General features: G+C 51.4%; 1 protein-coding gene and 1 long non-coding RNA gene across 2 annotated transcripts in view; one reads left to right on the top strand and one right to left on the bottom strand.

Moving 5' to 3' along the window:
• Nucleotides 1-23609, top strand: part of UBE3A (ubiquitin protein ligase E3A) — a 31193-nt gene extending 7584 nt beyond the window's left edge. Inside the window, exons 4-12 of the mRNA XM_081114870.1 lie at nucleotides 2674-2978; nucleotides 4402-5666; nucleotides 13352-13496; nucleotides 16642-16847; nucleotides 17444-17608; nucleotides 18546-18701; nucleotides 18797-18870; nucleotides 20873-21016; nucleotides 21874-23609. Coding sequence (XP_080970996.1) covers nucleotides 2674-2978; nucleotides 4402-5666; nucleotides 13352-13496; nucleotides 16642-16847; nucleotides 17444-17608; nucleotides 18546-18701; nucleotides 18797-18870; nucleotides 20873-21016; nucleotides 21874-21994 — 2581 coding nt within the window. The 3' untranslated portion in view covers nucleotides 21995-23609. The remainder of the gene's footprint in view (nucleotides 1-2673; nucleotides 2979-4401; nucleotides 5667-13351; nucleotides 13497-16641; nucleotides 16848-17443; nucleotides 17609-18545; nucleotides 18702-18796; nucleotides 18871-20872; nucleotides 21017-21873) is intronic.
• LOC308535864 lies at nucleotides 15524-22483 on the bottom strand. The gene is made up of 3 exons (XR_013997309.1): nucleotides 20536-22483; nucleotides 20258-20365; nucleotides 15524-17560 (listed from the first exon to the last, which is right to left on the bottom strand). It is a non-coding gene; the product is annotated as an uncharacterized lncRNA (long non-coding RNA).
• Nucleotides 23610-24498: the final 889 nt, after the last annotated feature.

The following is a 24498-nucleotide window of genomic DNA, read 5'->3' as shown; positions in this document are numbered from 1 at the left end:
TGGTTGGATGGCCGTGTCGCTGGAGGGCAGCGAGCAGGCGCTAAATAAAGACTTGAGACATGTTTCCGTGAAGCGCCAGGTGGGGTTTATTTTAGGCTCTGCAGCCGCGCAGTGTCTGCTGTGGCCGTGCGGACACAGCCGTGGGCAGTCGGGACATGCGTGAGCTTGGACATGGAAACGTGGATTTGACATCATTTCCCCGGTCACAGAATGTCCCTTTTCCTGACTTTTCCCACCATTTAAGGTTGTAAACACCATTCTTAGCTCGCAGGCTGTAAGGACAGGTGGCGGGCTAGACGGCCCATCTGTGATTTGACGGTTCCTCCTGGGGAGGGTTCACCTGGTCCAGTTATGACCAAACTGTCATCGTGAGGCGCCCAGCCCATCACAGGCCCTCTGTGTGCTCTGCACTGACAGGGACACAGACTTGCCCAGGTGAGCAGGTGTCACCCAGCGAGGAAGGCAGGCGGACGCTTCCTGTGCCCAATCCCATTGGTGACCAGGCGGCTTGGCGGGGCTCCCTTCCCGCCCTGTCCTGTCCCGTCCAAGCAGAGCTGCAGGTCTCAGTCCTTGGGCAGAAGCAGGTCAAACAGGGCCCCTGCTTCCCTTTCTGGTGTTAAATCCCCTTGGGTATTAAAAAGCCCAGGTTTTGGAGTCGGGCCTGGGTTCAAATCTCTGATTAGACGTGAGGCTTGTGAGATCGCTGCTGTGCACATCTGTGGATTGAGGGTTAACGTGCCTGTTCACACACTCAGGAGGGTGGTGATGGCTGAGAAGGACAGTGGCTACCTCCTGCCTGGCTCTCCCTGCAGGCATGTCTACCACACGGCTCGCTCACTCCTCTCTCAGCCACGCCGTTCTCAGGGTGCCCCGTTGTACAGGGAGGATTAGGACACGGCCGGTAAGGGACCCACACCAGGGGCAGAGCCAGCGGGTCCCCGGGCAGCCGGCTCCGGGGTGAGCTCACTGCCCGGCTGCTGCCTTCGCGTTAGCGATGCGTGAGGAATGCTGTCCCTCGCCAGTTTTCTATCCTGTTGTGATTTTTATTTATTCCGTCGTGTGAATGGTGAGCATGTAAGGGGTCGTCTGTTGGCAGGCATGTTGATTTTTTTCAGGTTTCATAGACACTGCATTTTCCAAAAATTGTCCAATTGTTTCCCTTGAGTGGGATCTCTCACTCCCATGGCTCATGCTCTGGTTACTTTGAAGACTTTTGGTAACTGATCCTAGTTTCCTCCAGAAAAGAGACAACACACCTGTTTCCCTTCTCGCAAGAAAGCTCCTGCCCCTGGGAGAGGGTGCAGCCGCCCCTTTACCGAGCACTGCATCACGGGGAGACTTGTCGTCTCTCTTCCTGTACATGTGTCACTTCAGGCGTGTGCATGGGAACGTATGTAGAAAAATCATCTGTGTTTGTAAACATGGGCCTGTGTGCAGCTACACACAATGAAATCCCTCTGTCACGTCCCTGCAGGCTTTAAGTGGGGTGTGTGTGTGTGTGTGTGTGTGTGTGTGTGTGTGTCTGTCTCTGTTCACATGGGGAGTGGTGAATCTACGGGACATCTGAAGACTAGAAATGCCAGAATGAATAGGGTGTGTTCGCATTGTTACTTTTTGTCACCTTGATAGTTTCAGACAAAATCCTACTTTTGAGGGGAAATTGGGCTTACTAACGTGTCCCTCCCTTACCTGCTGCTTCTCTGCCTTCCTGTGAGTGCTCAGTGTGTCATGATTAACAGGCTGCATCTCACAATTAACAAGACCCAAACTCTAATGCCATTTGCAGGAAGATAGTCGTGGGAACAGTTGGAGCATTGAATTAGGTAGCTTTTGGGTAGGGCTTTGATTTCCTGGGTCGTTCTTGTTCCTGTGCATGTGAACTTGGGACCAGAAGGAACGGCTGTGAGCAGCTCCGTTGATTCAGGAGCCGCCTCTGCGTCAGTTGTGGTGCTGGGTCTTGGCTGAGCCGGCCCTGGAGTGGGGCTGCCTCGTCACCGGGGACCCTCACCTACACGCCAAGTGAAGGGAAGTGGAAATACTTCCTGTCGCTGTGGCGTGAGGTTAATGAGGAAGTGGAACAGCATGTTTTAGGGTCAGGATGGTGTGACACAGCACAGTACTGGATATTTCATTTATAAATTCATTTTAAAATCCCCATAGGGAAGATAAGGGGGAAAACATATTTTCTTCTAGATAGAAGTTCTGTTAACTATAAATATAAAGCAGGTATTCTTACAAATGGTTGAAATAACGTGATTATATAAAGGAAAGTTGGATTGGTACTTTAAATAGACTCTCATTTCTTAATGTGAATTTCTAAAGTGAGAAAGTACTGAAACTCTTAGCCATAAACCTAGTGATTGTCACCAGTTATGATAAACAGTGTAACTATGTTTACCATCAGACAAGCTCCCCCCCTTTTAAACCAAAGCAAAACATACTCTATTTAGACAGTATGTTGATCGGCACTGGTAGCCTTGTGTTCACCATAGTCTCATAGGAAGCAGCTACCGAGTGTCTCACTCATTGAGGAAGCCTTGTGCCACCAGGTCCCCATTCCCCACAGCTCATCTGCGTGTGCACGCTCACGACTTCCGAGCCTGCCTGACTTGCTGGCATCGGGGAGCTTTCTGGGCTTACTAATCACTGTGCTTCTTGTTGACTGTTTGGCAGGAAGCGAGCAGCTGCAAAGCACCTAATAGAACGCTACTACCACCAGCTAACCGAGGGCTGTGGCAATGAGGCCTGCACGAATGAGTGCTGCGCGTCCTGCCCCTCCTTCCTGCGCATGGACAACAATGCGGCCGCGATCAAGGCCCTCGAGCTCTACAAGGTTAACGCGAAACTCTGTGACCCTCATCCCTCCAAGAAAGGGGCGAGCTCCGCGTACCTGGAGAACGCGAAAGGCGCCGCCAACTCCTGCTCTGACGTGAAGATGAACAAGAAGGACGGACTAGCAGCCAGAAATGACTTCAAAGGTAAGGTGCTCCATTTCCCATGGAGAATTTTTCACTGAAAACCCGCTTGGAGGTTTAAATAACGAGGAAGGGCTTTGGGTGTTTGTCTCATTGTGTGACTCCTCGGACATGACGGCAGAGTGGAAACGGTTTCCTTACGCTGGTAATGGAGCCAGTGATTTAGCTGGTGTGCTGCTCTCATGGCTTCTTAGGAGAAGCAGTGTCTGTTCATGGACGGATGGGAGCTTTTAAACCCTTTCCCACTAGGAAAAAGGTATTAAGTGGCAGCCGATCTCCTAAACGAGGCCAGTTTCGGGCGTGAGGGAGGCCCCGGCACGGCTCGGGAAGGCGGGTGGGTGGTCTTCTACTTCCCAGGGCACATGTAGTCGTCACCCGAGAGATCATCCCGTCTCCCTCCTAGTACATTCTTCCCACCTCCCGCTCCCTTTCCCCAGGCATCTGGCACACCGCGGCCAAGGATCATCGCTGCCAGTGGAGGGGGAGGGAGAGGAAGATAAAAAACATCCATGAGGAGAGAGAAACATGGATTGGCTGCCTCCTGCCTGCCCCATACTGGGGATCGAGCCTGCAACCCAGGCAGGTGCCCCGACCAGGAATAAAAACCATGGCCTCCTGGTTCATAGGTCAACTCTCAACTGCCGAGCCACGCTGGCTGGGCAGAGGTGATTGTGTTTTAAAAGAGGAAGCTTTTTGTTCAGGACGCAGGTGAGCTAGAGCTCACCGCTTTATTCGGGCCTGACCGCTGGCCGCAGATGGCCGTGCCTGTCAGCCTCAGCTTGGAGGAAGGCGCGCTGATGGTTGTCAGTCACCCCCAGAAGGCCCGCCTGGGCATCCAGACAGGGAGGCTCCAAAGGGGCTGCTGAAGGGACCGTCCTCACGCGGGCCTTCTGGGTCTTGTGGACGGGGAGTGACTAGGGCAGTGACGGCGAACCTTCTGAGCTTGGCATGTCAGCGTTTGGAAAAACCCTAACTTAACTGGTGCCGTGTCACATGTAGAAATTTTTTGATATTTGCAACCATAGTAAAACAAAAACTTATATTTTTGATATTTATTTTATATGTTTAAATGCCATTTAACAAAGAAAAAGTAACCAAAATAATGAGTTCGCGTGTCACCGCTGACACGCGTGTCAGGTTCGCCATCACTGGAGTAGGTAGCAGTGCTGCTCGGGGTGAGGGCGCGAGGGTGAGTGAGCCGCGGGAGATGCACAGCGACTGGGGAGCCGCGGGCTCAGGAGGCCTTGCATGGAAGGACAGGAAAGATGGCGAGGTGTGGGTGTCAGCCGTTCATTAAAAACAGAATTGTGGGTCATCAATGGTGTTTACTGAATGCACGATATGTGGTGATTTTACTTTTCACTAGAACTTACTAAAACACTAAACATCCATAAGTAACTGTTCTCTTTTTTCCTCTAATTTCTAGATGTGACTTACCTAACAGAAGAAATAGTCTATGAAATTCTTGAATTATGTAGGGAGAGAGAGGATTACTCCCCTCTAATCCGTGTGATCGGGAGAGTGTTTTCCAGCGCGGAGGCCCTGGTGCAGAGCTTCCGGAAAGTCAAGCAGCACACCAAGGAGGAACTGAAGTCCCTTCAAGCCAAGGACGAAGACAAGGATGAAGACGAGAAGGAGAAGGCCACGGGCTCTGCCGTCGTCGCCGCCGCGGCCGCCGCGATGGAGGAGGGTTCTGAGGCCTCGTCCTCCAGAACGAGCGGCAGCTCCCAGAAGCTGGGCCCCGAGGACGTGTCTGTGGACATCGAGGCCATCCGGAGGGTCTACAGCAGGCTGCTCTCGAATGAAAAGGTGGAGACCGCCTTTCTCAACGCGCTCGTGTACTTGTCACCCAACGTGGAGTGTGACCTGACCTACCACAACGTGTACTCGCGCGACGCCAATTACCTGAACCTGTTCATCATTGTGATGGAGAACAGGAACCTCCACAGCCCCGAGTACCTGGAGATGGCCTTGCCGTTGTTTTGCAAAGCCATGAGCAAGCTGCCCCTGGCAGCCCAGGGGCAGCTGGTGCGGCTGTGGTCTCAGTACAGCGCCGAGCAGATCCGGAGGATGATGGAGACCTTCCAGCAGCTCATCACGTACAAGGTGATCAGCAACGAGTTCAACAGCCGGCACCTGGGGGGCGAGAGGAGCCTGGTGAACGACGACGACGCCATTGTGGCCGCTTCCAAGTGCCTGAAGATGGTGTACTACGCCAACGTGGTGGGCGGGGACGTGGACACCAGCCACAACGAGGAGGACGACGACGAGCCCCTCCCCGAGTCCAGCGAGCTGACCCTGCAGGAGCTCCTGGGGGAGGAGAGAAGGAACAAGAAGGGCCCCCGGGTGGACCCCCTGGAGACGGAGCTCGGCGTGAAGACCCTGGACTGCCGGAAACCGCTCATCCCTTTCGAGGAGTTCATCAACGAGCCGCTGAACGACGTTCTGGAAATGGACAAAGACTACACTTTCTTCAAAGTGGAGACGGAGAACAAGTTCTCCTTCATGACCTGCCCCTTTATATTGAACGCCGTCACCAAGAACTTGGGCCTGTACTACGACAACAGGATCCGCATGTACAGCGAGCGGAGGATCACTGTTCTGTACAGCCTCGTGCAGGGGCAGCAGCTGAACCCGTACCTGAGACTCAAAGTCAGGCGCGACCATATCATAGACGATGCGCTCGTCCGGGTAAGTGGGCTCGTGTTTGACGAGGGGTCCTAGGTCAGGCACCTGATCCCCGGGACGCAGTTCAGTGAGTTCATTTCCTAAGTGGCCTGAAAACAAAAGAAATGGTATTTTGTAACCAAGGAACACACCGACAGGCTTCTTCCTTTCTATTGACTTTATTGGGGTGACATCGGTTAATAAAATTACAGAGGCTTCAAAAAATGACATAGGCGTCAGGTATACAGTTCCAGAACACATCGCCCGGAGGTTGTATTGTGTGGTCACTACCCCAAGTCAAGTCTCCTTGAGGCATTTTTTAAAATTGTCAGCGTAAGGATGACACTTCTGTTGTTCTGTCCCACTTACACAGTGTGTTCCACAAGGTACTGGTTGTCTTTTAGAATGACCCCCCTCTCTTTGGAAACAAGAATAGGTCTTCTAAATCCTGGTCACTAACCCCAAAAAGAGAAGTGGATGTTGGGGAGAGACAAGTTCGGGACCAAGGGCCGTGTGGGGGCGGCCAGGAGTGAGTGTGAGTGTCACGTCTTAGCTCAGCTGCGTCCTGGCGCACGGGATCAGCCGGCAGTGCTTTACGTCGTGGAGCTGCGTGAAGGGTGTTGTGCACGGACCCGAGTGAGGTTCTGTGGGAGCCCGTGAGGTCTTTCTGAATTCCCATTGTTAGAGCAGAGCCGCACGCCCCACTGGAAGGACCCCGAGGTTCGTCCGACCCGGAGCTTAAAAAAGTGTCCACTCCTCACCTGCCTTCTGCTCCTAATCCCCCCCCCCCCCCCCCATCAGGCAGGCGAAGAGCCAGCAAAAGTTTAGGCACTTTTTTGTCCATGTGCTTATTTCTGTTTTTAACATTTTTTGGATTTTGAGGAAACAGTTACCCAGTTTGGTGTGTAAGACCTTTTATTTGAAGCAGGCGATCGGGTAAAATGAATTGAGTTTTTAAATAAATGCTAACAAGTTGTTTTAAAAATGAGTTCTGCTTAATACGTGTCAACACTGCGTATGACCGGGCCTGCTATGAATCAGCATTCACTCCGTGTGTCCACGGAGCAGTTTGCTCCTGGAGTCCTGGGGGAGGCACCTTGCTGAGCAGTGACCTGTGCACACGGACCAGGACCCGCCCCCCAGGGGCTGCTCGGGGCTCCCACTGAGCAGATGTCACTCTTCACTGCTGCCTTTTGCTTCCTCCTTAAAAGTAACCCCATGTGGGAAGATGAGGAAGGAAGCATCACCATGGGCCCTGGAAGGCAGAACGGGTCAGCGGCCTGTGCTCTCTGAGTGCTCGTGGGGTGTGCCAGTCCCCGTAGTCGTCACAAAAGCGGGCTCACAGCAGAATGGAGCAGGGCATCCTCTCAGGTGAACTGTAAAGGACCCAGGGGTTTTCAGCGTCTTGTTCCCTAAGGATATGCTTGGCTTTCTTAATGCTCATTCTTCATCTTATGTCACAGTTGGACAAACAAGCCTATTGACCCACTTTTGTCTGATCTGTGGGTTCAGGAAGTAAAGAGGAAACAAGACACACTGCAGTGAGCTCAGTACTGAGAGTTAAACAGTTCAGGCCATAGGACCCTCGACCTCAGTAGCTAAAAAGGGCTTGGTGTTCATCTCCTTGTTGTTGACAAACGAGGCCCAGAAAACAGTCACCACATACGTGACCCTGTGAACATGTTTTCTGTTGGGTTCGCTTTTCAGTTATTAATTGTAAGACTGACAAGCTTGGAGGAAAAGGAATGGGTAGTAACTTGAATTAATCCTATATAATAAAAGGCTAATATGCCAATTGTCCGATTGGGGTTGGAGGGGGGGGTTCGACCAGGGGTTGGGGCCGACTGGCCAACCGCGCGAAGCCCCTCCCCCCTGCCGGCCCAGCCCGATCAGTCCCAATCGGAGCAGGCTGGTCAGACCCCACCGTGCACAAATTTATGCACCGGGCCTCTAGTAATTACATGTTTTTTTTAAGAAGAATATGTCTTCACTGCTTTCATGTATCATGTGATTCACATTAGACTAGCAAATTGTTTCCTGGCTGGAGTCCTTAGAGGAACTGTCTTGGATGTCAACAGAAGACTTTGTGTTTTCACAGCATTTTTTTGGACCTAAGATACCGTTGTTTGCAGGACACACTATTATTGCTACTAAACAAGAAAAAATGCTGCCCATTCGTTGTAAGATGCTGTCACTTGTATGTCCAAATTTCAGAGGATTAAAGTGTGAAAACAGAAATCTAGTAAAATACAAGCTGTCTTTCCACAAACAGGCACCTCAGAGTCATTTTAGGGACTGCCCCTCCCATGCGGGACTGTGTCCCCCGGACCCGTCACTGCACTGTCCGCTCAGTGTCCCCGTGGTCTCGCCGGCCAGGCTCCTACTGACCGCCCGCAACACAGACCCCCCACACACCCAGAGAGGGGGACCCAGGTCTGGATGGATTCACTGACGTAACACAGACCTCCCCCCACAGCACCCAGAGAGGGGGACCCAGGTCTGGATGGATTCATTGGCGTAACACAGACCTCCCCCAGCACCCAGAGAGGGGGACCCAGGTCTGGATGGATTCACTGACGTAACACAGACCCCCCCACAACACCCAGAGCGGAGGACCCAGGTCTGGATGGATTCATTGGCGTAACACAGACCTCCCCCAGCAAAACCCAGAGCGGAGGACCCAGGTCTGGATGAATTCATTGACGTAACACAGACCCCCCCACAGCAAAACCCAGAGCGGAGGATCCAGGTCTGGATGAATTCATTGGCGTAACACAGACCCCCCCCAGCAAAACCCAGAGCGGAGGACCCAGGTCTGGATGAATTCATTGGCGTAACACAGACCCCCCCACAGCAAAACCCAGAGCGGAGGATCCAGGTCTGGATGAATTCATTGGCGTAACACAGACCCCCCCCAACACCCAGAGAGGGGGACCCAGGTCTGGATGAATTCATTGACGTAACACAGACCCCCCACAACACCCAGAGAGGAGGACCCAGGTCTGGATGGATTCATTGACGTAACACAGACCCCCCCACAACACCCAGAGCGGAGGATCCAGGTCTGGATGGATTCATTGACGTAACACAGACCTCCCCCAGCAAAACCCAGAGCGGAGGATCCAGGTCTGGATGAATTCATTGACGTAACACAGACCCCCCCACAACACCCAGAGCGGAGGACCCAGGTCTGGATGAATTCATTGACGTAACACAGACCCCCCCCACAAAACCCAGAGCGGAGGATCCAGGTCTGGATGAATTCATTGACGTAACACAGACCCCCCCCAGCAAAACCCAGAGCGGAGGATCCAGGTCTGGATGAATTCATTGACGTAACACAGACCCCCCCCAGCAAAACCCAGAGCGGAGGATCCAGGTCTGGATGAATTCATTGGCGTAACACAGACCTCCCCCCACAAAACCCAGAGCGGAGGATCCAGGTCTGGATGAATTCATTGACGTAACACAGACCCCCCCCCACAACACCCAGAGCGGAGGATCCAGGTCTGGATGAATTCATTGGCGTAACACAGACCCCCCCACAAAACCCAGAGCGGAGGATCCAGGTCTGGATGAATTCATTGACGTAACACAGACCCCCCACAGCAAAACCCAGAGCGGAGGATCCAGGTCTGGATGAATTCACTGACGTAACACAGACCCCCCCACAACACCCAGAGCGGAGGACCCAGGTCTGGATGAATTCATTGACGTAACACAGACCTCCCCCAGCAAAACCCAGAGCGGAGGACCCAGGTCTGGATGAATTCATTGACGTAACACAGACCTCCCCACAGCAAAACCCAGAGCGGAGGACCCAGGTCTGGATGAATTCATTGACGTAACACAGACCCCCCCACAGCAAAACCCAGAGCGGAGGATCCAGGTCTGGATGAATTCATTGGCGTAACACAGACCTCCCCCAGCAAAACCCAGAGCGGAGGACCCAGGTCTGGATGAATTCATTGGCGTAACACAGACCCCCCCACAGCAAAACCCAGAGCGGAGGATCCAGGTCTGGATGAATTCATTGGCGTAACACAGACCCCCCCCAACACCCAGAGCGGAGGATCCAGGTCTGGATGAATTCATTGGCGTAACACAGACCCCCCCACAACAAAACCCAGAGCGGAAGATCCAGGTCTGGATGAATTCATTGGCGTAACACAGACCTCCCCCAGCAAAACCCAGAGCGGAGGATCCAGGTCTGGATGAATTCATTGGCATGAATTCATTTCAAGCTGTAAACAAATTGAACTTTTCAGAATGTTCATGGACACATCTTTCCAATTTTCGAATATCCTGCACTCCAGACAGCTTTTGATGTCTCTGTGAAAAGTGATACACCTTTACAATTTAATTCTTTAATTATTCTCATTGAATAATGGGTTGAAAGTGGTTACTTTCAAGAAAAGTAAAAAATGTAATCTCTTACATAATAATGGTCTTTGTCTAAATGCTTGTTGCTAAATTTTACGGTATGTATTTGTTACCCCAACTAAAAGTAAATTTTTAAAGGTAGGCTACCCACGGGTATGTATGTAAATGTATTTTACAGACCCACTTATTTCTATCTGGACTGATAATCTAAGACAGACAATATAGGAAGTTTTCACCAGCAGAATTCAGTTGCTGCCTGTTTTTCAAATAATTCTTTTTACATATTTACATTTGATGCTCCTGATTCTAAAAGTAACATATACTTATTGTAAAAAAAAAAATTAAAATACCGGAAAGCGTAAAGAAGAAAATAAAAACCACTCCTGCAAGCACAGCACAGCAGCTGAGAACTTGCTGAGAACTGTCTCACAAATAAGTGATGCTGGTTCAAGTTGGCGTAGATGTTAGCGAGCACTGTGTTGCAGGACAGCACGCCTCCACGCTCGAGTCTCCGTGCACAGAGTCTCCAGAGGCGACGATTCCCAGATCGATTTGGTCTTGTTCTCTCCGTGCATAGAATCGCACAACAGTGTCACAGGACAGTGGGTGCCATTGCGTGTGGAACACGTTCTGATCCCCCCATTGGGTGCAGACCTGAGTGGGTTCACACCCCACTATCCAGTTGCAGTTGGCAGTTTTGAAAAACCTTGATCTAGGGCAGTGATGGTGAACCTTTTGAGCTCAGTGTGTCAGCATTTTGAAAAACCCTAACTTAACTCTGGTGCCGTGTCACATATAGAAATTTTTTGGTATTTGCAACCATAGTAACACAAAGACTCATATTTTTGATATTTATTTTATATATTTAAACTAGAGGCCCGGTGCACAAATATTTGTGCACGCGGGGGGGAGGGGGGGGTTGTCCCTCAGCCTGGCCTGTGCCCTCTCGCAGTCTGGGACCCCTCGGGGGATTACCACCTGCTGGCTGAGGCATGTTTCCCGGGGGATTGGGCCTAAGATGGCAATCAGACATCCCTCTGGCAGCCCGGGAGCCCTTGGGGGATGTCCACTTGCCAGCGGCGAGCAGGCCTAAACTGCAGTTGGACATCCTTAGCGCTGCTGAGGCAGGAGAGGCTCCCATCACCACCGCTGTACTGGCAGCCATCAGCCTGGCTTGTGGCTGAGCAGAGCTCCCTCATATGGGAGCGCACTGACCACCAGAGGGCAGCTCCTGCATTGAGTGTCTGCCCCCTGGTGGTCAGTGTGTGTCATAGTGACCAGTCATTCCCAGTCTTTCTGCTGTTAGGGTCAGTTTGCATATTACCCTTTTATTATATAGGATAGAGGCCTGGTGCACGGGTGGGGGCCAGCTGGTTTGCCCTGAATGGTGTCCCGGATCAGGGTGGGGGGTCCCGCTTGGGTGCCTGGCCAGCCTGGGTGAGGGGCTGATGACTGTTTTCAGGCTGCTCGCACCCCCTTCAGGGTGCTGGTCCCCACTGGGGTGCCTGACCAGCCTAGATGAGCAGCTGATGGCTGTTTTCAGGCTGCCCGCACCCCCTTCAGGTGGGGGTCCCCACTGGGGTGCCTGGCCAGGCTGGATGAGGGGCTGAGGGCTGTTTTCAGGCTGGCCACACCCCCTTCAAGGTGGGGGTCCCCACTCGGGTGCCTGACCAGCCTGGATGAGGGGCTGATGGCTGTTTTCAGGTGGGCCAAGCCTGCAACTGAAGCTCCCAGTTTCTCCTTTTTTCTTTTTTCTTTTGGGATTTATTTACCTTCTGTAATTGAAACTTTGTTGCAGCTCCAGCTCTGAGGCCGGCTGGCTGAAAGCAGATATCTGGGGTTTGTTTAGCTTCTATAATTGCAACATGGTTGCTTAGACTGGAGCTCAGAGCCGGGCTGCGGCAGGCGGGGAACCTTGGCTTCCTCTATCACTGGAGCAAGCAAGCCTTCTGCTCGCTTTAGCTGAGTGGCTGCCGGCCGCCATCTTTGTTGGCAGTTAATTTGCATATCACCCTGATTAGCCAATGGGAAGCGTAGTGGAGGTATGGTCAATTACCATGTTTGTCTATTATTAGATAGGATGCCATTTAACAAAGAAAAATCAACCAAAAAAATGAGTTCACGTGTCACCTCTGACACGTGTGTCATAGGTTTGCCATTACCGATCTAGGGCAACTGACCTGACTCGTGTGTGTGTGTGTGTGTGTGTGTGTGTGTGTGTGTGTACAGGCACACGGGAACGTCCAAACTAGTGCTGTTAACCTATAGTAGTCAGGACTCCAATATGCGTATTCCAGTGAGGTTTGCCTTGCTCAAAGATATTTTTAAAATTCTAGTGGGGGCAGGGGGTAAGTCTGGGGAAAAAGACATATATAAAACTTTAGACAATAAATAAAAAGAAATTCTAGTTGGATAATGGCCAATAACCTGAAAACCCTTAAATATTCTATCTTGGCAAATTAAAAAATGTTTTTAACAGCCAGGAGGCATTTAAAGGGAGTAAGTCGGGTGGATGATCAGTTAGGCATGCTGTTAGTAAGCTTCAGATACATAAAACAACAAATTGCAGTGCAAATATTTTACATTAGAATCTAGTGAGTTTGTTTTTTTTTTTTTTTTTTAGAGCAGAGAGGAATCTAGTTTGACTTTGTGATTCATCTTGTAATGATTGTTTATTCAGTACATACAAAGAAATATTGGGAAAGGTTTATCGTTGAAATGGTAGGTTTCGATAACGTTTGAGAAGTTAAGAGGAAGGGTATGAGCAAGCACATGCCTCGTCTCCTAAAAGTGGATGTGGACTGTTCTAACCCGTGAAAGAGCGTAATGAGTACTGAGTGCCAGGTAGGAGATCAGAGGCTTGCCTGTTCATTGCGTGTGTTTTTAATTGAAATTCATTTTACTTATGGCTTAATAGATGCTAAGACCTAATTCTTGAGTCTGTATTATAATATGAGGAACTGTATAGTGAACAGTTTTGAGGTCAAATGTCTATATTCCACTGTTTCTGCTGAAATGATTTGGTTTGCGTCGTCCTGAGTTTTGTGGACTCCTCTGTCCTAACCCATAGTCCAGGCGTCTCCCACGCAAGGACCAGGAAGTCTGCGTGTCTGCTGGGTGCTGCTTCTGTCAGTCCGTAGGACGTACCCCACCTCATCTCTGCAGTCTCTTCCTGCCTCACCTTCCATCTGTGGACCAAGTCTGCCCGCACTGGCTTCTTCCTTCCGCCTGAAGCACCCCCTCGCCCGCCCTCGTGTCTGCTGCTCGTGTGCGCGCGTTCCTGTGCCCCGATGCCGCAGTCACCTCCCTTCCCTTTCACTCCCCAGCTAGAGATGATCGCGATGGAGAACCCTGCTGACTTGAAGAAACAGTTGTATGTGGAGTTCGAAGGAGAACAAGGAGTTGACGAGGGAGGGGTTTCCAAAGAATTCTTCCAGCTGGTTGTGGAGGAGATCTTCAACCCCGACATCGGTAAGGCGTGCGTCTCCCTGAGCTGAGACTTGGTTTCCTGGGAGTGTGCGTGTTCTCACTGGGAGGGCAGCAGCAAATGGTTTGTGCGATTCCCTCGGCGCCAACCCCGACCGAGTCTGGGCTCCTGGGACTGACGCACCTCACTGGTTCGTGCAGGCGCTTCCTTAGGTGTCACTTGGCCAAATATTTTCATGCAGGGGATTCCCTCTTGGGTAAATAAAACAGAAAACTCTTCAGAGTGGCACATTTGGAGGCCGCCTTTGCTGTTCTTAGTCTAAAACATCAAATTCACAGCGTTTCTGAGACAGGAGTTTCACAGAACAGTGAGTGGTCCGAGCGTGAGAACGGCAGTGAGTGTGTCGTGCGGGTGTGGGGGCGCTGGCCGGTCCCCTGGAAGCTGGGTCTGTGCCCGGCCATTCCCCCACTTTCTGAGGCCTTTTCCTGTCCCGCGTCTGATGCCGCTGCCGCCCAGAAGCGTTTTCATGGAGCACAGGGTGGGACAGTGTGATCTGCTTGTGGAAGAAGTGGAATTCCTCTGAGTCGAAGTGATCGAGTAGCAGAGCGGCTCAGGGAGTGACCAGTTCTGAACTGGTTCCGAGTCTACACTGGAACCACGTGCTCAGTTTTAATTAATTAAATATGTTTTTATTGATTTCAGAGAGGGAGGGGGAGATAGAAACATCAATGATGAGAATCATTGATCAGCTGCCTCCTGCACACCCCCTACTGGTGAACCGGTTTACAACCCAGGCACATGCCCTGACTGGAATCGAACCCGGGACCCTGCAGTGCATGGCCGACGCTCTATCCACTGAGCAACACTGGCTAGGTCCCCTTGCTCACTGTTACATGGAGTGCATGACGGTCGTAGGGAAAGGCTCCCACTCCAGGTGCCCTGAGAACCCTGAAGATGGGGCCCAGAACCACGCAGAGACCCCCATAGCTGCTGCCTGCTGATGCCAGTGTGTGTGCGGGGCTGGCTTTTCTGGTCCCGTGCTCAGCCTGTCATCTGTACACGTGTCAATGGAATGAGACATTGAGCTCGTGACAATACAGGTGTGGGAAGACTGCATTCTAGCCAAAGTCAGCTCACAGACGGCCATGTCATTTGTGAGTAATGTGTTCAAAGTAAACCTGTGAGAGACAAAATCATGCCCTTTTTGAGATAGGACATTAATTTGTAAGCTTCATACGCTTGGCAACCTCCGCACTCGTTTCTCATGCACCTAGAAATGTTAGACATTCGCTCTAGATTGGCGATATTTGCAGAACGGCTAAGAAAAGTGCACGTTACACATCCTTCCTACTTGATGGAAGGTGATTGAAATGAGGCCAGAGAAACAGCAAAATGGATTCCAGAAGAGCCACACCCTTTGTCTCACGGGGCTTTTCCCTGGCACCCGAGCCCTGACGTGTCCCACACGCCTCCTCGTTCCCCCGGGACCTTCCTGCAGACGGGGCAGTGGCCTGTGCAGGCACGTGGGGTGTTTGTAGGCGGTTGCTTTTGAGGCCGAGGGCGTCCGTCTGAAGTGCCATCCACTGTATGAATGGCCTGTGAGCACCGTGGACTGGCTTGACCTGCTGATCTGTGTCTGGAACCAAAGGGGCTTCCAGTTGGCCACGCACGTGCGACTCTAGACCTGGGAGAGCCGAGTGTAAAGGGGACGGGATCAGACTGTCACTTCGTGACCGTTACAGTGTCTTAGAAAAATGTCCTCGCTCAATTCAGGCTCTTAGGATCAAGGGGACATTTTAAATTTCCTTTTTTTTTTTTTTAAAAAAAAAAATATTTTATTGATTTTTTACAGAGAGGAAGGGAGAGAGATAGAGAGTTAGAAACATCGATCAGCTGCCTCCTGCACATCTCCCACTGGGGATGTGCCCGCAACCCAGGTACATGCCCCTGACCGGAATCGAACCTGGGACCTTTCAGTCCGCAGACCGACGCTCTATCCACTGAGCCAAACCGGTTTCGGCTTAAATTTCCTTTTATAGTTCACTCAAGCTAAATGAAAATGAAACATTTTAAGCTTTTAAAAATATTTATTTATGTGCTGTATTGATTTCTGAAGTTTGTTGTACTTGAAATTCCCCATTTTTTCCAGATTTGTTCTTAATATATTAATTTCACAGAGGCAGGGAGAGGGAGAGAGAGCGAGGAACATCAGTGATGAGAGAGAATCTTGGATTGGCTGCCTCCTGCACATCTCCCACTGGGGTTTGAGCCCCCAACTCGGGCCTGTGCCCCGACCAGGAATGGAACCGTGACCTCCTGGTTCATAGGTCAGTGCTCAGCCACGGAGCCTCACCAGCTGGGCTCCAGGTGTTTAATTCTTAAACTATTTTTATTTAGTTTTCAATAGCAACTGAAAAACATTTTAGTGAAATAAAATATTGTAACTTCAATTATAAAATTAACCTTGTCCTTAGATGTTCATTTAAAGGGTAGTAATGGTTAAGATAGGCAGAACCAAAGATTTATCTTTTTAAATGAATGAGACAAAAGAAAGGTCTCCAAGCTTGGATTTTGAATAGTGGAGGCCATAAAAACTGAAAGGGGCTGTGAATACAAACGTTTGTTTTATTTATTGGCTCAGAATGAGTGTATTAGACAGCTTTGAGCTGTGGACATAATCCGAGTTTATCGAAGGGTATGGAGTTGGCATCACCTGACTTGGTTAGAAAGGTGCTGGGCACACTTGGTGGGGCCCCTGTGCACTTCTGGAAAAACAGACTTTCCCTTCACGACCCAGAATTGTGCTTTAAAGCAGCACTTGTGGGTTAAAGATGTTTTTAAAGTGAAAAAATTTCAAAATATAGCCTTTTCTCTCTGCGTTTTTCAACCATTTGGTAGATAAAGTATGAATGCAAATTAACTTTGTGTTGGAAGAGTAGAGAACTTGAATCTAACTTTTTGGTAATGCCAAAGAAATTGCTTGTTTCCTTGGCTTCTTTAAAATTACGTACAGTGCTACCTTTGCCACAATTTGTAATCATCGTATATGTGAGCTTTGGTTTCTCAAGTGCTAATGTAATAGAGAGAAACATTTCTGTATGCCTGTTCTGCGTTTACCTGTGTAATTATCCTGTTTGTATTGCTCCTCAGTCTTGAATATTTTGTATTTTACAAAACCTTTTCTTACAGGCATGTTCACCTACGATGAAAACACAAAGCTGTTTTGGTTCAATCCGTCCTCTTTCGAAACGGAGGGCCAGTTCACGCTGATCGGCATCGTGCTGGGCCTGGCCATCTACAACAACTGCATCCTGGACGTGCACTTCCCCATGGTGGTCTACCGGAAGCTCATGGGCAAGAAGGGCACGTTCCGGGACCTGGGCGACTCCCACCCGGTGAGTGTCCCCGACCTGCGTCAGGGTCTCCGCCAGCACCAGCGCCGTCTCCTGTCCGAGTCCATGAGCCCTCGAAAGCCTCGGGGCTCTTTATAGACACCGCTCTCTGCAGGCGGGTTCTGGGGGGCTGATCCCACGGGGTTACCCGGCGAAGCCACGAGGAAGGGCCTGGTGGCCACAGTCGGTGTGTCTCCTCGCCCCCGTCCTCCTGAGCACAGAGTGGACATTGCCGCCACCTGTAGTTCCCCTGCTGGGAACTGTGTGTTTTCATCTTCACCCGAGGAGTGAGGGTAAATTTTCCCATTGATTTTTTTTCTGAGGGCGGGGGTGGGAGGGAGAGACACACCGATGTGATAGAGACACACCAATTGGTTGCTCCCCACACATGTCCTGCGGGTGGAGATCGGACCTGCAACCCGTCCGATGGAGAATCAAACCCACTACCCTCCAGGTGCGGACCAGTGCTCTAACCACTGAACACGCCGGCCAGGGCGCCGTGTTTCAATCTTATGGTCCAAGTCTGTTCTTCCAAGAGTGTTCCGGAGGGTGCAGTCTGCGGCTCCGTAGTGACCTTGGTTTCCCATTTCTGTTGTTAGGTTCTGTTTCAGAGCTTGAAGGATCTGTTGGAGTATGAGGGGAGCGTGGAAGACGACATGATGATCACTTTCCAGATATCGCAGACGGATCTGTTCGGTAACCCCATGATGTACGACCTGAAGGAAAATGGTGACAAAATCCCAATTACAAACGAAAACCGGAAGGTAGTGCATGTTTCTGCGTCAGTGTTCGTCTCTTTATGAACAGAATTTCAAAACATATAGTGCGTGTCATTTTAAAAGCAGTTTCTAATCTAGTCCAGGCACAGCCCCAACAAGTCAAGTAACTGAGTTGTCAATGTGTAGTAGCCACCGTTTCCTAAATCTGGGATTTAAGGTGGTGTGAGAACCCCGGCTGAACAGTAAAGGCCTTTTAGAGAAAGAGGACGGGCAGGGAGGGAGCCGGCCGCTGTGGGTGATCTAGAGCAGGGCCCCACACAAGTGAGACCCCATGTCATGTGCACGCGTGTGTGGCTTAAACACACTTCTGAGAAGTGTCCTGAAACCACATCCGTTGACCAAAATGTAAGCATCTGAAAACAAGGGCATAACCCAGAACAGCAAGAAAATGATATAGAATCAACCTTTAAAAATGTGTTTATATAATTTTTGATAAAATATGCTTACTAAGAAAAAAAAGGACATTTCCCTTTTGTGACTTGGTGCAATAGCTTATGTATCAAGTAAGACACAAAGATATTTGCTGCTTCCCCAATACTGTGGCTAGAAATCATGAGACTCCTGGCCCATAGGCACCGCACCGCACTGCTCGCTGCTGCCCCGTTTCATGCACAGTTGAGGGAACCTCAAAACGGTTGATGCCCAGCTTTTATATTCAGTCTAGTTTACTGTCAAAATTGAAACATATCTGTATTAGTTTACATACATGGCCTATTTACAGGTTAATACTGCTATCACAGAGAGCTGTGAAATCATTGAAGGTGTATTCCTTTGCATGTATATAATTTGACTTTTAAAAATACTTTTGAATATTTTTCCTTTGGGAATATAAATATAATTTTAAAAGCTGTGCAGCCCAGTAGCTTGTTGTGGTTGGTGTGTATAGCGTATAAGGAGTTCTTGTGGTTAATGTTTTCTGCAGGAATTTGTCAATCTCTATTCTGACTACATTCTCAATAAATCAGTAGAAAAACAGTTCAAGGCTTTTCGAAGAGGTTTTCATATGGTGACCAATGAGTCTCCCCTAAAGTACTTGTTCCGACCGGAGGAAATCGAGCTGCTCATCTGCGGAAGCCGGGTAAGCAGGCAGCGTCCGAGGACGCACCCTGTGGCGTGGCTGTGGGCAGTGGTGCGCCGAGCGGATGCTAAGATGTGTTTTTTAAAACTTTGCAGAATCTAGATTTCCAGGCGCTGGAAGAAACCACAGAATATGACGGTGGCTATTCCAGGGACTCGGTTCTGATTAGGTGAGTAGCTTTAACCCCTATTGTTGTATTTAAATGCTTAAGTTTAGACCTGGTTGTCACGTACTGGTGGTGAGACCGTCACACAGCTTACACGGTGATCCCCGTACAGTTACCGCACGTTCCTGACGGGACTCCAGGCCCTCCTTCACCCGCGACTGTAGTCGCCACCCCCCCCTCCATTCTGGCAGCCAGCAGTTTCTCTATGAATTTCTCTTTTGTTTGTTCACTTGGTTTGTTTTTCAGATTCTGCGTGTAAGTGAAATTGTAGGGTATTTGTCTCCATTCGGCTTGTTTCACTGAGCAGAACCCTCTAGGGCAGCGGTCGCCAACCTTTCGGACCTCGCGGACCACCAGTTGGCGACCGCTGCTCTGGGCTTCCTCGTTTCCTGGAGACCCGCCCAGTTCCTGTCCCAGAACACGCGGGTGTTCCCCACTTTTGGCAATAAAGCCCCTACGAACACATGGGCAGGTTTTATGTGACATGGTTTTCATTTCTCGGGGTAAATGCCCCGAAGTGCAATCACTGGGTCCTGTGCTCCTGGTGGCCGGTCCCTGCTCGCTGCACGAGGTCCCTCCTCACGCCTGGTCGCTTTCTTTGCTCGGAGTCTGATCAACAGAACCCGTCCTGTGTGTGTGTTAAAGCCCCTGTCAATCTCTGCCTTTTAATTGGTGTATGGAGACCATTTGTGTTTCAGGTAATTATTGGTATGTGAGGGCCTACGCTTGCCATTTTATCTGTTTTCCGTTTCTTCCCTTTTATGGTGTCTACTTCCTGCCTCTCTGGGTCGCTGAGCTGGTGGGCATGCAGGACTCCTCCTCGCTGTGTGTTCTGTGCGTGTGTCTAGCAGTGTCTTCGGTGGGTGTTGGCGTCGCTGCATTTGCATCTGCGGGCGGATGCCACCATCTCTTCAGGGAGTGGCAGCCTTGCTCCCACTGAGCTCTTCCTTTCCCACCTTTCCCCGTGCCGCCTGAGCGTTAATGCTCTTCTCATCCCTGTGAGCCACCAGCCCCCCTCTTCCCTCTGTCTCCTTTGTTTTAGGGTGTCCTCTGCAAAGGCAGGTCCGCTAGTGCCGCGCCTTCTGAGGACGACTGTTTCCCCTTCATCCCTGAGGCAGAGTGTCGTTTAACCAAACCCCACGGGGCATAGTTTCCTGAGTATGTGGGTTGGTGTTTTTTGCCAAAAATGACAGTTTTCAGCCGCCCTCTCCTCTCAGGGCCTCTGGTGATGCCCGCGTTCACTCACTCGTCCTGGTGCCCTGTGGGCCTGAGATGTGATCGATGCGGCTACCACATCATGTGGAAGCCCCTTGATAATATGGCCAGACTGCCATGTTATGGTGGGCTGCTGCCTGCAGGGTGACTGACAGAGGGTCTGGGCTCAGCTGACCTGCATGGGGCGTGCGGTCCTTCCGTCCGTCCTTCCGAGGGAGGTGCTGCAGGCTCCACGTCCGAGCGCTGGGACTGTTCTCCAGGCCATAGGTCTGGGCGCCGAGGGCTGGGGAAGCACCAAGACATCGCAGGTCAGAAACAGCGTCGCACTAACAGAAAGGCCACCTGTTGGTCGCATTCGTGCATCTGCCAAGTTTACGGGCACCTGACTGTCCACACAAGCAGGCAGGACGTTCCTAAGCAAGGGTGACAACGGTCGTTACGGCATGAACTTACCAGGAGGCGTCACTGGTGGGAAGGCCGGGGAGGAAAGTACAGACCGGCTCCCTCTCCCCCCGCGTGCACCCTGGTCAAAGTCCTGGTCATGGAATTTGGCTTTAGTCTTTCGTTCGTTACCGATTCTGTATTTTGAACACCACAGTTTAGTTTCCTCCTGTGGTCGGCCCCTTAGGTTTACCCATTTTTTTGGGTAAATAATGTCACGATGGACATACGCGTTTGAAACGTGTCCTTGAGGTGAAGGTTGCTACGTGGATCCCTGGGTCCTCTCCTACCCGTGACGTGAGGTCCAGCTGCTCAGCCAGTGCAGTCAGTGCGTCCCTTCTCCTTGCAGGGAGTTCTGGGACATCGTGCACGCGTTCACCGAGGAGCAGAAGCGGCTCTTCCTGCAGTTCACCACGGGCACCGACCGGGCGCCGGTGGGCGGGCTCGGCAAGCTGAAGATGATCATCGCCAAGAACGGCCCCGACACAGAACGGTAATGGCCCCCCGCGGCACACGCCAACATGCCTGCCTTCTACCCTGCGCACGCGTGGCCCGTCCCGTGCTGCCGAGCACTCCCGGGGGCACGCAGAGGTCTCCACGTCACCCGAGACGCGTCAGAGCGTGTTGTGCTGTTACTGTTTGGAAACACTGCCTCGGTCGGTCAGAGCTACCACAGGGCAGCACACTGGCGTGAGCCCGCCTCTGGCTCGGCAGGTTTTACCCGGAAGCCATCTGAGGAGGGTGAACTGAGGCGCAGGAGGGGGCGGGGTCAGCACTAGGTTGTTGGCTCTTCGCTGTGAGGGTTAAGAGTCTTTGGTGAGTCAGGACCCTCCATGGGCGGTATCCTGCTGCGTGGTTCCGATGGGCAGAAACCCTCTGTTAGTGTCCGACAGGAACATTGGTGTTTGTTACCAAGTCATAATAAGCATTACAGAGCACTTTAAAATCAAGATTTTCTGGTGATTTCAGCTCTGTAGTGGGGACACCCACTAATGAGGACCAGCAGTTCTCAACCTTCCTGACGCCGCGACCCTTCAATACAGCTCCTCATGTTGTGACCCAACCATGAAATTATTTTCGTTGCTACTGTTCTGAATCGTAATGTAAATATCTGATATGCAGGATGTATTTTCAGGGGTCGCGACCCACAGGCTGAGAACCGCGGAACTAGGTGGCTCTGTTGTGAGAGGTTAAGTCCCTGCCTGAGTAGCGCGGTGTGACCGTCCTCGTGAGCACGGAGGCGGGGCCATCCTGACGGCTGCGTTCCTGCACGGACCATGGCGGGGAGGGCCTGGGGTCCTGGGCGCTTTCCCACGATTTACTGTCCCCCCCCCCTTCCTCTCTCTGTAGGTTACCTACATCTCACACCTGCTTTAATGTCCTTTTACTTCCGGAATATTCAAGCAAAGAGAAGCTGAAAGAGCGACTGCTGAAGGCCATCACTTACGCCAAAGGCTTCGGCATGCTGTGAGCGCGAGCAGTGGGAGGAGAGTGTGCAGTTCTGAGTCCCGCGTGTAAGTGGTGGTAGTGTCCGTGCAGCGGCTGTGAGCTAGTGGTGAGCGGTAGTCCCCCGTCCGTGCTCCCTTCCTCGGATCCCTTCCTCGGACCTGAGGCTGGGACAGCAGGTTTCAGCTCCTTCTGTGAACAAATCCTTTATTATTTTTCTGCGTGAAAGTGTTATTACCCTTTCACTTGTATGTACAGAGAGGTTTTTCTGAATATTTATTTTAATGGTTAAATCACTTTTGCTTGTGTTTATTACTGCTTGAGGTTGAGCCTTTTGAGTATTGAGAAAACATATACCACCCACTGCTCCCCTAGGGACGCGCCACCACCGGTAGACCATGTGACCCTCCAGTAAGTATGGCTCTTCTGCGTCCCTGTATCTAACTCCAATCAGGAACTGTATTCTTTTTTTAAACAATTTGCTTTTGAAACTTGAAGTCTTGAAAACAGTGTGATGCATTCGCTGCTGTTCTAGTCCCCAAAGAGCTTTCTGTGCAAAATCTTGAATCAATAAAGATGGAAGGGAGCCCTCGGAACGCCCCCAGCCCTCAGAACTCTCCTTGCGCCCCGCCCTCTCCCCCGCCCCGCCCCCAGCCAGTGCTCGCTCTGCGCGGGCGCAGGCCAGGGCTGCTTTGTTCTCGTGGTTGTGGTCCTTTACGTTCACTGGGGAAAGAAAGTGCATTTGGGCCAAAAGAAATGGTGCGTGCAGCCTGTTGCAAGCAAGTTGGGAAGTGTGTCGTCTGACACGAAGCGTGTGGACGTGCACTTACGATCCCTGTGATGGCTGCTTACCTGCATCTCGGTAGACAATCGGTCTCCCCTGGCGTTGGCTTCACCGTGTCTGCTCGGCCCGTCGGGCACGTGCTCAGTGCCCCGCCCCCGCGCCACAGCGAGCAGGCCTGCAGGTGAGGGAACGCTCCCCGGTCCTCCACCCTGTGTGTCCCCAAGACGAAGTGTTAGTGCTCCTCCCTGCGCTGTGGCAAGTACAAGTAGGCTTAAGTTATTGGACGTCAGAGTGAGTAGCTTCCCCCTCTAGTCTGTGTCTATGATGTTCGTTTCTTTCGCTGCAACATCAAACACAAGGATTTTTAACGAAGGAGAGACACACGCTGTGTCCTTCGGCTGCAGCTGCTGTGCTCAGCCTGTGCCTGGATTGTCTTAATCACGACAGACCGACCTGTGCTGTGTCTGCCGTGGGCAGGAAAGCACGGCTTTCAAGTCATTGGAGGGAAAAGGGACGTCGTTGGGAACTATTTTAACTCTTAGTTGTGGATGTAGAGTGTCCTGTGCCATCATGCTCCGCAAACAGCATTCCACCACCACTCACTGCAGGAGGACAGTGCTTTCCCTGCCGCGAGGGGGTGCGGGCCCGGGCGCCTGCGGAGGGACCCTCGTGCGGGCGGTGAGGAGAGGGCTGGGCGTTGTCTGTGATGAACCCGTGACGAAACCTGTGCCCTTCGGTTCGCGCTTGCTGTGATGACATCTGTATGACGTTTGTGAATGTGATTGCGTCTAGGTTGTCAGCTATAGAATAGACTTTTAACAAACAGTGGAAAATAAACGACCCTGAAAAATACTGTAAGAGGAAGTGTGATTAGTGATCAGCCCGGCTGCTCTCACTGCCTAGAGGTGAGCAGCTGCCTGGGCACGCGGCCCCTTCCCGCCACTGTCTCCCTTCCCTGTCCCTGCGCCCTTCCTAGGAGGAGGCACTGAACACTTTCACCCCCAAAGCCATGTTGTGAAAGGGCTCTCACGTAGGGTGGAGCCACAGTAGGTTTACAGTTGCGGGCGGGAAAGCGGAGTTCGTTCCTGTATTACCACTGTTTTCCATACCAACAGCCGTGGCTGACTTTTCCCCAATCCTGCATTTGAGTGCCTGAGTCTGCCCACAGCTGCCCGGACAACCGGCTGGTGTTCCTCATTCCCCCACTGGCCACAGGGAGCCTGCAGGAGCGGAGCGCGTGCCAGGACCTCACACCACTCTTCCCCGTCCCCTTACACACACGTTTACACCTTCCAGCCCTTCCCCGAGCCCACAGTGCTCGTCTGCAAAGTATTTCCTGGTTCTCGTCAAGACTGCAGAGCAGGTAAGCTGGGCCCTGGCATCCCTGTAACCACAGAGCCACCATCACTCGAAACCACCTGGTATCACACTGTTCCCGGTCATAGTGGACAGAACAGCACGGCACTGGGGCAGACACACAGCCACACACACAGGAGGCAGAAATGTGCCATGAGGTAGACACTCGATTATTGAAGAGACACATGCAGACAAATGACGTCAGACCACCTTGCACCGTGTGCAAGGACACACCCACAGTGGATTAAAGACGTAAATGTGAAGCCTGAACCCATAAAACTAGAAGGAAGCACAAGCAGTAAACTCTGACATGCCCGTGAGCGTGTTTTTCTGGCAGATGCCACGCACAGCCCACACAAGGAACGCACGCACCGTGTCAGTCGGAGGTC

This window comes from Myotis nattereri (genome assembly GCF_964212035.1).
Source record: "Myotis nattereri genome assembly, chromosome: 21".
NCBI classification, from domain to species: Eukaryota; Metazoa; Chordata; class Mammalia; order Chiroptera; family Vespertilionidae; genus Myotis; species Myotis nattereri.
Note: the sequence above shows the minus strand (reverse complement) of the source record. Positions and strands in the feature narration are given on the sequence as shown.